Here is a 15506-nt window from a genome sequence, read left to right on the forward strand (position 1 = left end):
TGCCAGTTTCCCCTTTTCTACATTGCTTTCTCTAAGAAAAGGAGAAGGGGCAGAAAAATAAAAATACAACCTTCCCAGGAAAAAAAAAAAAAAACACCACCACCAAAAAAAAAACCACAAAGGAAAAAACCAACAAAGTGACAGGTAAAGGTTGCACACTAACATGTATGTGTAGTTCAGCAAACTGATGCTGTCCATGGCTGTTCACTTCAGAGTATCTTAGCAAGGAACAGATTATATAGGAAACTAGAAACCATTAAATAATTGAATCAAGCTGTATTTTCCAATGCTCAAGCTTTTAAATATGTGATATTATTTTGTAATATCTAACCTTTTGAGAGGAATATAATTGCAGTGTGAAAATGGTTTTGTTTAATTTTTGAAATGACCAAGCTTTGTTTTTAAAGGCCAGGACTCCTAAACATCAGTGAACCAGCCACTCAGCCATGGCTAGCAGATACTTGGCCTAACACAGGGAACAATCACAATGACTGCTCCATCAACTGCTGCACCTCTGGCAATGGAAACAGTGACAGCAACCTTACGACGTACAGTCGACCAGGTTAGATATATTTCTGCCTTGCTAAAGAATCTTCTTTATTGAATATATACTTCTAATACCTGAGAGAGTGTACAGGTTTGTTTGTTATTTTTATTTCCAATTCATTTAGACTTGATATAGTTTCTCCTCTATGTCATGATTATGCTTTCAGTCCCTTTTTGGATCCCTTTCTTCCGTCCCCTTTGGATAGTTGTAGCAAGCTGTAGGCTGAAGGAGCCCTTGCAAGTTCAATGTTACCAAAAGCCACACTGAAATCATATGTTTCAGCATCTGAAAAAGAGCAGATAAGGTGATTTTTAGGATGTTCTGTATGTCCTTGTTGCTTGGATGGAGAAGGGGAAGTACCAAAATGACACTAGTGAAATGTTCCTTCTGGTTTGGGTGTGATGGGAAGCAGGAATTAAAGCATTGCTACAGTACTTGCAAGACAGTCAGTCTACTTTGGCACATTCAAACCCTCCCTTGGGGTGCCATTCTGTACAAAATTGGACAGCTGGTTTTCTGTTTAAGGCGTGTGGATAAAAAAGTTAACTTCACACTCTAAAAGCAATTATGAAATGTTAGGTTAAGCGGTAGTTCCCAGGAGCTTGGGCAGGACTCAGAGTGCTCTCGAAGAAAGCCTTATGAGTTCCATGGGAACACAGTTGGGGAAATAGAGCTGGAAGCAGTAACTGTTGCACATTTTGTTTTAAACAGACCTTAGGTTCCTTTTGTTTTAACGCGGTTTGTGTTACTGGTGAGGAATGAAAATTAGTCTTTTCCACTACCAGCATCTCTTGCTGATTTTTGCTAGTAGCATTTCCCAGCATTTCAGAGAGGGAGAATGATTTCCTATAGTGAAGTTGCATAAGTGCAAAACAGCATTACCTCCTGTAATTAATGTGAAATCAGTCATAATGTGATGGTGGTAATTCATCTCCTGCAATATGCTGGCTAACAGTAACCAGTGCCAGGTGCTTCAGAGGAAGGTGAGAGATTTTAACATTAGAGACTTGGAACTTAACCCTGCCCGAGGATATCACGTCCACAAATACCTGTGCAAAAAGATTTCTGATAAGGAGATACTTTATTGTGGCAAGTACAGACATACCAAGTTCTAGTAACAGAAACTTAACAAATTCAGAAAAGGAAGAGAATGCACATTTTTGAGGGTTGTAAACTATTATAACATCTTGTTAAATGAGGTGCAGTGGATTCTTTCTCAATTTAGCTTTCAGCTAAATTTAGCTTGGTTGTGTTGCAAAGTGGTTCCAAAGTGGCTCCTTCCTTTCAAGTAGAGCTTATGAGTTTGAGGATCAGAGGAGGTGCTCACAGCGGTCTCTTCTGTCCTGGAAAATCTGGCAAATATTCTTAACTATGTCAGCTTGGGCTGGGCTTATGCTCTGAAGCAGCAGAGCTGGATATCCCCTCTGTAGCTGTGAATATGCTAAGTAACTGTGCATTTTTAATTTCTTTTAAGTATAGTACTGTCTTCCAAGTCTACTGAATGGGAATGAGTTGTTCTAAAAGTAGATGCTATAAAAAAATCTAGCAGAATAAATCTTCTGTTATATAGGTAAACCAGTTTTAAGTACTTTGTATGAGGAGTTCTGACACGTCTATGTAAAAAAATGTACCTACTGCATATACTGTATCGAATATATTGCCCTACACACAAATCGGATGTAGCTGAAAGTGAAAGGAGGTAAAAAGATATGTTACAAGTGACCCTGCAAGGATATTATAGCAAAGCATGAGGTATTAGGAATGAAGAATATGCTGGGTATGTTGTTGCCCAATATAATACAATAGACTTGGAAGGGAGGAAAGGCTAGCATGGTTTCAGTAGGTGAGAGAAAAAGCAGAAATTAAAACATTTAAAAAGTACAAATCAGGGAGTTGAAGACTGTGAAGCAATAAATAACAGCTCACATAAGAAAGAAAAATATATCCAACAGTAAAATCTTCAAAAAACACAATCTGCGGGCTTGAAATGTGCAATGATAAGTTGCATGCGGCATGTTCTGATACTGTTCCATAATCACTGTAAATGTGGATCAGTGATCCTCAAATAGTATTTAACTTATCTTTTTCAGGAAATATTTCTCAAAAAAGATGTATGTATTAGGGAACATTTTTGAAATTAATCATCCTCTATATTTAGTAATTATTTCATTTAGTATAATGGTCAAATCCTGAACTCCGTACTTAGTTTTACTTGGCACCCTCTCCAGTAAATTAATTGTGGCCACAGGTAATGGATTTCAGTTTTTGAATCAAACTCATTAGCATGAATACCACATCTTTTAAAAGCAGAAAAGTATATTCCTGGTGATTGTTATATGTAATTATTGATGCATTAATCAGATGGTAAATGAGAATTTTTGCTTAATGATCATTGAATGCTGGTTTCACTAAGCCTTCTAACTGCCAACCCACAGACTGTGTTACTCCATTCAGTATTTTTCCAGTGGACTGGATATGGAGAGGAAAAAAAAGCATGTGGAGCTGCTTTCACACAGAGGCAAGAAAATGCAGAAAGGCAGGCACACTGGTTCACACAGTAGTAGCCAGAGCATCAGTACATCTCTAATTTACTCTATGCAATAAGTGATGATCTCATGATGCACTATTAGAAGAATGAACTCATGCTGTCTATGATACATATTTAGCATACAGAGCAATGGTATTACTATGGTATTACTTATTTTGCAATATCCAGAGCAACTAAAAATTAGCAAAAATTCCAGATTGCTTTCCTGTCTTTTTGTTTCAAACCAAAATATAAGATTGTACAAGGAAACAATGATCAAATAAAGACTTCCTACTGGGCACTGAGTTACCTTTCACATTGTACTGCTTCTCTTTAATTCTGTAATGTGTGATCATTTTTCAGTCTGTTTCATAAAAATCTGTTGTATCTCAATTTCTTACCACAAGTACAGGAAAGTCTAAATGCTATTGAGATGACATGAGATGACTGCAATGTTTAGTTTTTCCCACTGTTAAGTTTTGGTTGATTCTTCCTTTCAGTGCAAATTATTTTAATCACAGTTATTGATTGGATAGCTATACTGCTTTGAGAATAATGTCTAAAAATGTGAATGTTTATATGGCCCCCGTAGGACAAGCCCAGCAAGGTAAGTCATTGTAGGTACAATTTGGAAGGTCTGAAATTACAGTGAATCAAACTAGTGAGCACTACTTTTGAAGCTTATAAGATAAATACTATTCTGTAAATTATTTAGTTAATTACAGTATCTCTGCTTCATGGATGCAAGCCATATAGTTATGCACTAAAAAATTTTTAAAGGGAATTTCATTGAAAGTATAGCGTAAGCGAACAGAATGACCTTTTCTTTTTTCTCTCCTCTGTGGTTAGCCGATTGTATAGCAAATTACAACAATCAGCTGGACAACAAGCAAACAAACCTGATGTTGCCTGAGTCAACTGTATATGGTGACGTGGACCTCAGCAACAAAATCAATGAGATGAAAACCTTCAATAGTCCAAATCTAAAGGACGGAAGATTTGTCAGCCAGCCTGGGCAGCCCACTCCTTATGCCACCACTCAACTCATCCAGTCAAATATCAGCAATAATGTTAACAATGGCAGCGGGGATACGAATGAGAAACACTGGAAACCCTCTGTTCAGCAAAAGCAAGAGGTTGCACCCATACAGTACAACATTATGGAGCAAAACAAATTAAACAAAGGTGAAGAGCTTTTAAGCTTGTTTCTCCTCTTTAGGCATCAGAGGAGTTTTGACCTTCTGATGCTGGGAGTCTAAAGCTTTCAGGTTCAGCAATTACAGACTTCTGTGGTGCTTTTAGACTTCTCCCTTTTCAGATTTAGAAATCCACAGTTAGCAGTGTCAGAAAGTTAATAAGCACCACAATAACCTTCAGATATTGAATTTCTTGTAACAAATAACAAGCTGTATCTTCAGAAAAGAGTTAAATAAAATACATTTCATGTGGATTTGAGATTAATTTAAATTTAATAGTAGTTAAGGGATTGGTTAGGACAGAGGCCAGGTATTTTATTCATAAGCCAGATGCATGGTAGTCACATTATACTCTACCTTAAATTTTAAATAGGTCAACCCACTCTTCCCAGTCGTGGATGGAGACTAATTAAATCTACATGTTCATGTAAACGAATGAAATTTTGCATATCAAACTCTGTAAAATTGTATTGTGTTGTACTCTGGGGACACAAATGGAGTGATCCAATTCATTTTAGACTTGTTCCTAGCAAGCCTTCGATTCACGTATTGAGAGGCAATGCTACCGCACACAGTTTTGGAAACGAAATTCCTTTGTTACCCTGCCTGAAGTCTGTGGATCCAGAAGCTAAAAATAAATTGATTTTAGTGTTAACGGGAAACATCAGAATGTATTTTTGTGGCCTTGAGGGCATGTTTCTTTAATATAATGTGTGGGAGTTGGAAGAAATAGGTATGTGATTTCTCGCTAGTCCTCCAGGCTACCATGCAACCTCTTTTAATAACCTGATTTGCAAAACAGTATCCCTAGGAACTGGACGCATTCTAACTTGGAACTTTTTGCATGGATTGTTGTAACTCAAGTAATCGCATAGTGATAAGTTATCCACAAAAAGATACGTTTCGTTACAGGGATGTTGATTTCTCTACTGGACCCACCTACTCACAGAGGAGTTCAAAGGGCAATATGAAATGTGACACCTTCCCTTGACATAAACATGTCCAAAGAAAATTCAATTTTTGTGCCTCCTTACTAGAGGGTGAAAGCTGTATTTTTTGTAATTATGTTTTCTTTCATGAACTGTGTATTACATATCTATTTTGGAATTAAAACATGTTTGGTTTTTACACCCTGGAAGATACTGCATCTTTCAAACTGTGTATATTACAGCTGCATATTCTCTAGCATATTGTAGCGTGGAAAGGCCCCCTTAAAGCATTGTCTGCTGACAGTCTTATTATACATATTTCAGGGTGTTGATTTACTGTTTATCCTCTGTGTAAACATATGCGGTATGCAGGGCTTCAGCGTGGTCTCTGGAATGCAACTAGGCTGAGAAAGTATTATAGAATATGCTCTGGTGTGGAATTTATCATTTTGTTCATTTTCCCATGCTTACGTTATCACAAACAGTTCTGTAGCAGATGGGAACTGGATTCTTAGTTTTGTTTATTTTTGTTTTGATTTGCTATTTTATGAGTCAATATTCTGATCTTGGTTTTCTCATTTCCTAAGTCAAAACCATCTTGCTGACAATTATACCTATAGCTTTTGTGGTGGGAAATAACCATTTTGATGAGTTACATGCTGTGCTTCATTGTCACTACTTTATGTCCAGCGGTTCTGTTTATGATGCAGTTTTATTTGCTGTATGAAGAGTAACTCAGCCCCTTTCTGTTCTCTGTGAATTATAATTCCTTTTTGGCATGAGAGTACTGTTTTGTCAGATGAGAATTTTACTTCTGAGAGGTTTTACAGATCTGGTTGCCAAATATAGATTTAAAAGTAACCTCTGTATATCAAGTGCTTTGGAACTGGAGAAGGAAGTTACGGTAATAGCCATTAGCAAAAAAAAGACCCTGCCTGTAGCTAGAGCCTGCATGACCCAATATAAACAGAAATCTTCTTGGAGCCAGCAGGCATTAAACAAAGACCTCTTCTGTTGTAAACCAAATTCGATGGAGCTGCATTGTTGCTCCAGCAGATCATTCGGTCCTTGTAATACAAGGCTGACTCCTACTTGGGTTTGTCCCCTTTGAAATACAAAAAGTAGCTACCACAGTCCATTGGCTGCCCTACATGTGTAAATTAAGCAGAGACCATGGAAAACCAATCAAGGTGACAGTCTGTTCCTATGCAAAATGCTCACACAGGTCGTTTAGAGAGAGAGAGAGAGAGACTTAATTGTTGCAGAGGCACTGTGACAACCCTGTGCATAGGATTTCGTTTTACTTCGTTGTTGCTGTGGAGCTACTAAGTTCCCATGATTTTCCTTAAACTTACAATTAGAGACAAGATGAAAATAAAACATGATTATAGAATGATTTTCCTTTCAAAAATGAATTTATTTCTTCCTCACTATTTTCAGGAGATCTTACTTTATGTTATAAATCAGGTATATAAGAGTAGATGCGTTTTGGAAGGGTAGCATTAACTATGCTATTAAACTTGCAGATTACCGGGTAAATGACAACATTGCTCCAACTATTCCGTACAACCAGTCGTACGACCAGAATACAGGTGGATCCTACAACAGCTCGGACAGAGGCAGTAGTACATCTGGTGAGTATCTATAGTGCTTTCCAAATCTTAGGGGTTTTGGTGTTTGGACGCCCTAGCCGTAGTTGGCACTAGTTGCTGGATTTACAGAAGGGATGACGCGGAGGGACCCACTGACAGTAATACAGCACAGGGATGTTAAACAGCATAAAAACTGGTCCAATGGGTGCCTATATTTCTGTTGCATCCTCATGATTGCTTAGTGCTAAATGTCAATTAAGTAGTTGATTGTCCAAAATTGTGAAAGTCATGAAATCAAATAGAAGTTGGATTTCCTATCCAAGTTAATGCCCTACTGGTTAATATTATGGCCTCTAGATGGGCAAGTCACAGACATTCCTTTTCAGCTGTCACAAAAAAGAGTATTTTAATTTATGCATTACCTTCCTGGTACTTTACTGACTTTTCCATCTCCTGGGTCTGCTCACCCAAGACAACCTTATTCATGAACAGGCTCAAGACACCAGAGCATTTTGAGTGTTCCCTAACAGAACTGCTTTAAGAAATCTTTCCTTTTTTAAATTAAAACCATGCATTTTATTGAGTAAAAAATCATGCACGCATACATATAATTTTTATAGATTTCAGTGGCCATATGTCAAAACTATTCTTGTACATCATTCAAATGTAGACAAATAATTAAATTTTGATTCTCATCAGCGTCTCCTGTGCAAAATATCTAAAAGTCCTTTGTAAAAGTCTTGAAACAAGGCGGCTTTTTGTGCTGGAGAATGCTGACCAGGGCACTGGAACCACAGAATATGGTTTAATTCAAAAGTTACTGCTTCTCATCATGTTACAACGTATTCCCTTGTAACTTTGATTTCGGGTAGAGGTGTGTGAAATGTTCAGAGCTAAATCAGAAACTACAAGTAGGCTTGGTTTGGAGCTTTATCGTTAAGTCTGATACTTAGCCTATGTTTATTTACATCAAGCCAATTACAAGATGAGTTATGGCCACAGTCACCAGTGCCCTGGGCTTTATATCTACTAATCAAGACGAGGACTTTTCCTTTCACCTTTTGTTCTGCTGTTGTCTTTGATAGTCCAGTTGCCTTAATCCTAACCTGCTGTCCATCTTGACTGATGGTGACTGAGGCACAGCAGAGGCATAAACATGTAGATGAGCCTGCTGTACCTTTGGGTGACCTGAATTCGCAGTGGCTGGGGTGAGATAAGCATGGCTCCCAATTCTCCCAGCTGCGCAGGTGTGTTTTCTGGGAGCCAGCCTTTTGCCTGTTCCCAGGTCTACAACACTGGGATGTGGTGCTGAGCCTGTGATCAATGTTGTTAAGACCTGAAATTCAGCATGAAACATCTCAGCAGCATGAACCCATGCAAATTAAAAATGAGAAAGTGGTATTCTCCATGCTGACACCTATTATGGTTATTCATAACACTAACAATTTATAGTCCTAGACCAAAGACTCCAGCAGAAATGAAGCAAGGTGACCAGAGTTATAAATTAATTGTGCTGAACCTGGTATATATCATGGTGCTTAGGGTAGAGAATGCAGATGATGATCACCTTGGGATAGTTGGGGTCTTGCTTGATGTACTGAGATACCAGAAAAATAATTGTACATAGCTAAAACATATTTGTATCTGGCAACTAATGTGGGACAACGTAAGCAGAACTAGATCCGTAAGAATGGAAGATCTGAGACAGCAGAGTGAGAAAAACAAGCTTCCTAAATTTGACTGCAACATATTTAATTGTGTATAACGCTTAATTATGGTAATAAAACACCATGCCTTAGTTGAAGAGAGAAATGTGAAGGATTCAAAAACATACTCAAAAATATGGTGACTTTATCTACAATTAAAGAAGTAACAGTAACAAAGAAGGATAAAAATGTATACCAAGGAACAATGGTAGAGTCAGTTCTGATCATAGCCATGTCCAAAGTTAAAATTCAAGACCACCTGAATAATTGGTCTTATTCAAAGTTATTGGAACTGTTAAAGCTGCATTGTTCTGTTATGAGCTATAATTTCCCATAATAGTTGTGGAAAACATTTGCGCCATACTTCATGGATCTTCTTTTTTCTGTTATTTTAGTTCTTCTAGCAATTATTTTCGACTGCACCTGCCATTTAGTCTAAAACTAGTAATTTCATTGTGCCTAAAACGTTTCAGTGGACAAGTACAAATTACATATATTCAGTGACTTAATGCAACAGTGGAACTTTAATAGATCATATCTGTATCATATTGTATTTTAGGTTCCAGCAATTAAATAGTATAAAGGCACTTTAGAAAATATGTCTACAGCTCATTTGTTTTAGATGATAATCTATAATGTAATTAATAGAAGTAGGAAGCTCACTTTTAATGACATTGCTTGTAAAATTAATTTATGGTTTTATCGCATTTTGACTATTTATTAACAATTCAAGGTTTGTATCCCATGTGCTTTTTTCCATGCTATGCAAAGTTTCTGGTTAAATTCAACTGCTTAAAATGTAGAGTAATTCTACAAAGAAGCTATAAGTACAAATTGGTGTAAAAAGGAGGAATGGCAGTTTATTCCAACTCAGCACAATGGTGAATTCCCAGAGAATTCAAAAGGATCTGGGAGGGACTACAGTTATTTTGTTTTTCAGAGCTAGTGGTGAGGAGATACCTAAAAGCATTACAAATATGTACTGTTTTTTTTTTTTTTCACAGGGAGTCAAGGGCACAAGAAGGGTGCTCGGACCCCAAAGGCTCCCAAGCAAGCTGGCATGAACTGGGCAGATCTTCTTCCACCCCCTCCAGCACATCCACCTCCCCATAGCAATAGCGAAGATTACAGTCTTTCAGTGGACGAAAAGTAAGAAAAATGAATACATCATCAATTTCTCACTTTAATCACTAGTTAATTGAACTGTAATTTGCCCTACAAGCTGGCAGTGAGACCTTCCTTCAGTACCATTCTGGTGCTCCTCATCTATCTATAGTGTGGCTGTTTAGAGATCATCTACTGACAGTGGTGTACCTCCACTCAGTACATCCTTACTAAGCTGTTTTCAAGAGCACATATAGCAGTGATTTTTTTCTGAGCTATTTATACGTGTATCAGATATGCTAATTACACAGTAAAAATTTAAGTCCTTATTTTCTTAAAAAATTAATTTTAGCTATGACCAAGAAATTCCTTGTCCTGTTCCACCTGCAAGGATGTATCTGCAGCAGGATGAACTAGAGGAAGAGGAAGAAGATGAGCGAGGTCCTACTCCACCTGTCCGAGGAGCAGCTTCATCTCCAGCCGCTGTCTCCTATAGCCATCAGTCAACTGCCACTCTCACCCCCTCTCCCCAGGAAGAACTCCAGCCCATGTTACAGGACTGTCAGGAGGATCTGGGACACATACAACACCAACCTGACCGGAGGTGTGTCAATGCAAATCTAGCGAGAGAGATATGACAAAAGTCATCCTGGCCCTGCTGAAAATTCCTGTTGAATTCAGTGAGGCCAAGCTTTTCCCCATTATATTTATTCTGTTAATATTTAACTTCTAATCCAGGACGCTAGAACTATTTGTAACCTAAGAAATACATAATTAGGTTGCTTTATTATTATACCATGGAAAGAAATGTAGTATATCACTTTACGGTACGTACGATGCTGACACGAGTTAAATTCAGAGTCATCAGGATATTAAAGTGGTATCGTTAACACAGCTTACCATATAATTACAGTTCCATTGTTTCCAATAGATTTACTGCATTATTACCATAAAATAGCGTGCATTACTTCACAGTAACTGTGCAATTAACTTGTCACCAATATGTATGAATATATATAAATATATAATTTATATAACCTATAGATTTTCCTCCTCTCATAAATCCTAATACAGGAAATTATCGCTTGCAAAATTTTCTTAACATTTCCACCTACCCTTATTTAAAGGAAGGACCAGCATTAATAAAGGTAGATATTTGTCACAGGGAAATTTTGTTTCTTCTCTGAGTTGCTTTTACTACAAAGTATTTTGCATATACACTCTCACAGCTTCTCTGCCATAAAACTGTGTATTCTGAATGAGGTTTTTTATGTATGCTGCATACTTGTCTTTCTTTTTTTAAAAGGGCACAGTTTTTCTATCCCAAATGGAAAAATTTCTTTATTTTTTACTCCAGTGGTTTGCACATATTGTTTATTACCACAAATATACAAACGTACCTGCAATATTCTAGTCATACTTTCTATTTTTAGTGAAATGCAGGCCTGTCATGGTGAAATTAATTTGATCTTGCCAAGTAGACTGTAGAACTTTGACTTTATTAATATAGCTTACTGGACATTTACAGATGTATTTTCCAGAATGTTTTTTAAAAAGTTACTTCATTTTTCTGTTTTGCTTTTTAAAGTAAGCAGTAGTTATTAATCCTTTTTTTAAAAGCCTGTGCCTGCTTTTGTTCCCCATTTCTACTTGGTCTGCCTTGTTTTGTTTTCTTTATTCTTTATGGGAACACCTCTTCTGTGTATCTTCTTCTCTTCCTCTATCTTCCTGAATCTTTAAAGTCACTCTTTTTATTAGTGGTGGACTAATAATATTTTCCTGTAATTTCCACTGGCCCTGATATGTCGGGGCACAGAAGTGTTCATTTTAATCACTTAAGTTTTCTGGGTTATTTAGAGGTTAAACTCACTGAATGCTAATGGGAAAGGGAAATGCTAAGTGAGCCATGTGTTGTGAGTGCCTTTCCAGAGCCTTACCTACCATCTTCTGGAAAGTGGGATGCACACTGACATACAGAGTGGAGTAGGCACTGGAGCAGACGTATGCAAACATGCATAACCAGCCAGTAATTGCCTGAAAAGTGGAAGGTTTGCTCAACACAAAGACTCATGGCTAGTCACCATAAATGTCATCAAAAGCAGTGGCAGAAGTATCTGGAAGCATGTTCCAATTTAAGCTCATAGGGCATACAGCTTACTCCCTGAGTGGACTGAAAAATAAAATGTATATTTACTTTGTTCTTCCTACAATGCGTAAGTCTAGCTTTGCTGAAAGTCTTAGAATTGTTAGTGACTAAATTTGTCTTTTTTAACTTACTTTTTCAAACATTGTTTCTTTTCATTTTGCTATATCCATCTCATCAGTTTAAAAAGATTCACATAATTCTATTTACTTCATTTGTAAGGCTTGACTGACTACCTTTTCCATCTAACAGCATTGATATGACCCATGGCATTGCTGTTTAGGAGTTGGATGTACTGTGCTCAACAGCTGTACGCCATTCTGGAAGGGAGGGTTCTGTTTTGAATATTGTGTGACAATACTTTCCAATTAAGAATACATTCTGAGAGATGCCTCCCCGTATTGTTTTGGGGGGGTTTGTAAACAGTGGTTTTACAGTGAAAATAACATCTAAAATACTGTTTGTCATACTTTTTATTAGCTTTACTTGTAGTTCTGCTGAATATTATCTCAATTTCTGATCACAACCAGACATCTAGAGTATGATTCTGGTGATGATGACGTACTGTAATATTTCTTTGTCTGGTCAGCTTGCTAGAAGTATAGCAAACTGAAATAGAAATCCGTGTTCTTAAGAATGGACAAGCAGAGAAAAAAATAAAGAAGTAGCGAGATAGCAGATGATGTCAATTTTGAAGCAAGAGCTGAGATAGGAGATGATGTCACTGTTAAAGCAAGAACCTCTGCATCATACAAAGTGAATGAAGTATTGTTAATTCCATACGCCCGTGAACCAGCTATTCTCAATTAGCCTATCCTTAAAGGTTGGTAGGCAAGCTATGTTTTCAAGAACCCTAGCTTATTTTGTGACCAGTTGCCTGTCTCCTAATACCAAAACCTAGAGAATAGGAAGACTAGCAAATACATTACAAGGACAATTGTCACAAGAGCTTTAAATTAAGGTAGTAAAACTTTATTGGGCAAGGTGTCTAGTCAAAGGCAGGTAGAGATTCCCATGCAGCAATGGCTTCTGGGATTTGCAGGGGGAAGCTATTAAATTATTATTGGGTATATATCCCTAACTGACCTTTTCTTTGTGCCATTCAGTACTTAATACAGCAAGTGGAAAACAGTGGCTAGATAATGTAGTCCAGGGAGGTTCCAGTTTGCTCTTGCAAGTATTAGGTTTTTCCTTGCTAAATTTTCTTTTCAAAATTAGTAAGTATTCCCATTTAGTTAAACAAAAAAAACCCACATCCCCCCAAAAGAAAATATTTAATTTTTGAGAGTCATCATTTTTCAATGAGGTAATAAGAGGGGAAAATTGACAAAGGAAAATTACTTTGGAAATTTTTGCAAAGCAGACTGCAGTAGAAATTCCTGGTCAGCAAAGTCAACAGTACACCCATTGCTGCAGAAAGTGTTTCTTCCCATCAGAAGGGAATTATATGGCAATTAAAGAGCATGCCTGTGCTCCTGTGAAGAAAAACTGATGGCAGTGTTCCTACCTCGGACCTCTGAGTGAAGTATTAACTAAACTGAACCTTGATCTAATGATATCTAATACTTTGCCTCTTTAAGCTGGAGACACCATTACTGATGATTTAAGCTCAGAATAAATTACCACATACATCTTTATGCATTTTGGTATCCCTAAGACCTAGAACTGATGTTACAGTAGAGAATTCTTTCTATATACCAATTGGTCTATAGACCAATTTAAAAAATAATGAAATAACAATATCTCTTTTCATATCTTTCTGAATTACCAGGGTGGATGCAGGGAAAATGTTTATGGAGCAATCTGTTTGGATAGAGGCATCTGTTGACATCAGTAGTTTCAAGCTTCTAGAGCAATATACAGACACTTCTTTTGCTCATACTCTCAAGGGTGCACAAATAATTTTTTTAAATAGTCACGTGAACTGTCACCACCTCTTCACCTAGCTGTACATGTGCTACTTTAGGAAAAATGAACAGCTTTATGGAAAATAAGCTAATTTTCATTAAAAACGGTGATAAAGGAACCGTATTCAAAAATCAGGTTTCTTTGTGGTAGATTTCAAACTACATAGCTCTCAGTAAGTTCTGATTTACAGCAAAAATAAAACCTGAAAAAAACAACCAGCCCTGAACTTTTCAGATATAAATTCTGTTGATTTAAAAAGTCAAGTCAAGCTTGTTGGGAAATAAAAGAAATATTTTCATCAATCTGCTATTGCCTCTGACTATATTATGTGACTTCAATTCTTCTTACTCTTGTATTTTTATGCAGACGTCAACCTGTGAGTCCTCCACCCCCTCCAAGGCCTATCTCCCCACCACATACCTATGGATATATCTCAGGCCCCTTGGTCTCTGATATGGATACTGACGCACCAGAAGAGGAAGAAGATGAGGCAGACATAGAGGTTGCCAAGATGCAGAACAGAAGGCTCCTTTTGCGTGGCCTTGAGCAGACACCTGCCTCCAGCGTTGGGGATTTGGAGAGCTCTGTAACAGGGTCCATGATCAATGGCTGGGGCTCAGCCTCTGAAGAAGATAACATCTCAAGTGGGCGGTCTAGTGTTAGCTCTTCTGATGGATCATTTTTTACCGATGCAGATTTTGCACAGGCTGTTGCAGCAGCTGCGGAATACGCTGGCCTGAAGGTAGCCAGACGTCAAATGCAGGATGCAGCAGGAGGTGAGTTTGTCCTGTCTTTGATGGGAGAAGAAAAAACAATGGCCATTGTGAAATGTATTCATCCACAATCGCTTCCTGAATTCCTGTTGTTCTTACATTTAGAAATTCAGGAGAGGGGGTCAAGTTACACTAGTGGAAGAGTCAGAAAAGGAGTTTTAGTGAAACTGCTCTACGTTGTTTATCATAAGTAGTTCCTAATTTTTTGGTCTCATTGATTATTGCCAAACGTCAACCCTGCTGGTGGGTTTGCACCCAAAACTGAATGAGAAAGAAAAAACAAACAAACAAAAAAAGGATTACAGAATTCTATCCTTTTCCTAGTATAAGGCTCCCAGTGTTTTCAGTCACTCTTCATGAGAGATATAATCCCTCTGTATCAAAATGTCCAAATAAATAGTAAACCTTTAGACTTCTATTTCCTCTGGGTTTGAACAAAAAAAGGTAATACAATTATTGTTGCAACACCTCTCTCCATCATTTTTGAAAAATCATGGAGAATGGGAGAGGTGCCTGAGGACTGGAGGAAAGCCAGTGTCACCCCAGTCTTCAAAAGGGCAAGAAGGAAGACCCAGGAAATTATAGACCAGTCAGCCTCACCTCCATCCCTGGGAAGGTGATGGAGCAGCTCCTTCTGGAGGCCATCTCTAGGCACATGAATGAAAAGAAAGTTTTCAGGAGTAGTCAGCATGGATTCACCAAGGGGAGATCATGCTTGACCAATCTGATAGTCTATGATGGAGTGACTAGTTGGGTAGATGAAGGGAGAGCAGTGGATGTGGTTTACCCTGATTTCAGTAAGGCTTTTGACACTGTCTCCCCTAACATCCTCATAGTGAAGCTCAGGAAGTATGGGTTGGATGAGTGGACTATGAGATGGATCAAGAACAGAGCTCAAAAGGTTGTGGTCAGCGGCGCAGAGTCCAGTTGGAGGCCTGTAGTTAGTGGTGTTCCCCAGGGATCAGTACTGGGTCCAGTTTTGTTCAACATCTTCATCAATGACCTAGATGAAGGATTGGAATGTACCCTCCGCAAGTTTGCTGATGATACAAAACTGGGAGGAGTGGCTGATACACCAGGA

The 15506-nt window shown here is 37.9% G+C and overlaps 1 protein-coding gene across 1 annotated transcript in view; it reads left to right on the forward strand.

Annotated features, from left to right (window-relative positions):
* Nucleotides 1–15506, forward strand: part of ROBO1 (roundabout guidance receptor 1) — a gene marked incomplete at both ends in the record, with an annotated part of 532959 nt that overhangs the window by 504990 nt on the left and 12463 nt on the right. Inside the window, 6 exons of the mRNA XM_082008056.1 lie at nt 408–562; nt 3924–4259; nt 6726–6833; nt 9502–9646; nt 9954–10205; nt 14019–14428. Coding sequence (XP_081864182.1) covers nt 408–562; nt 3924–4259; nt 6726–6833; nt 9502–9646; nt 9954–10205; nt 14019–14428 — 1406 coding nt within the window. The remainder of the gene's footprint in view (nt 1–407; nt 563–3923; nt 4260–6725; nt 6834–9501; nt 9647–9953; nt 10206–14018; nt 14429–15506) is intronic.

This window comes from Phaethon aethereus (assembly GCF_964289735.1).
Source record: "Phaethon aethereus genome assembly, chromosome: 1".
In the NCBI taxonomy this organism is placed as follows: domain Eukaryota; kingdom Metazoa; phylum Chordata; class Aves; order Phaethontiformes; family Phaethontidae; genus Phaethon; species Phaethon aethereus.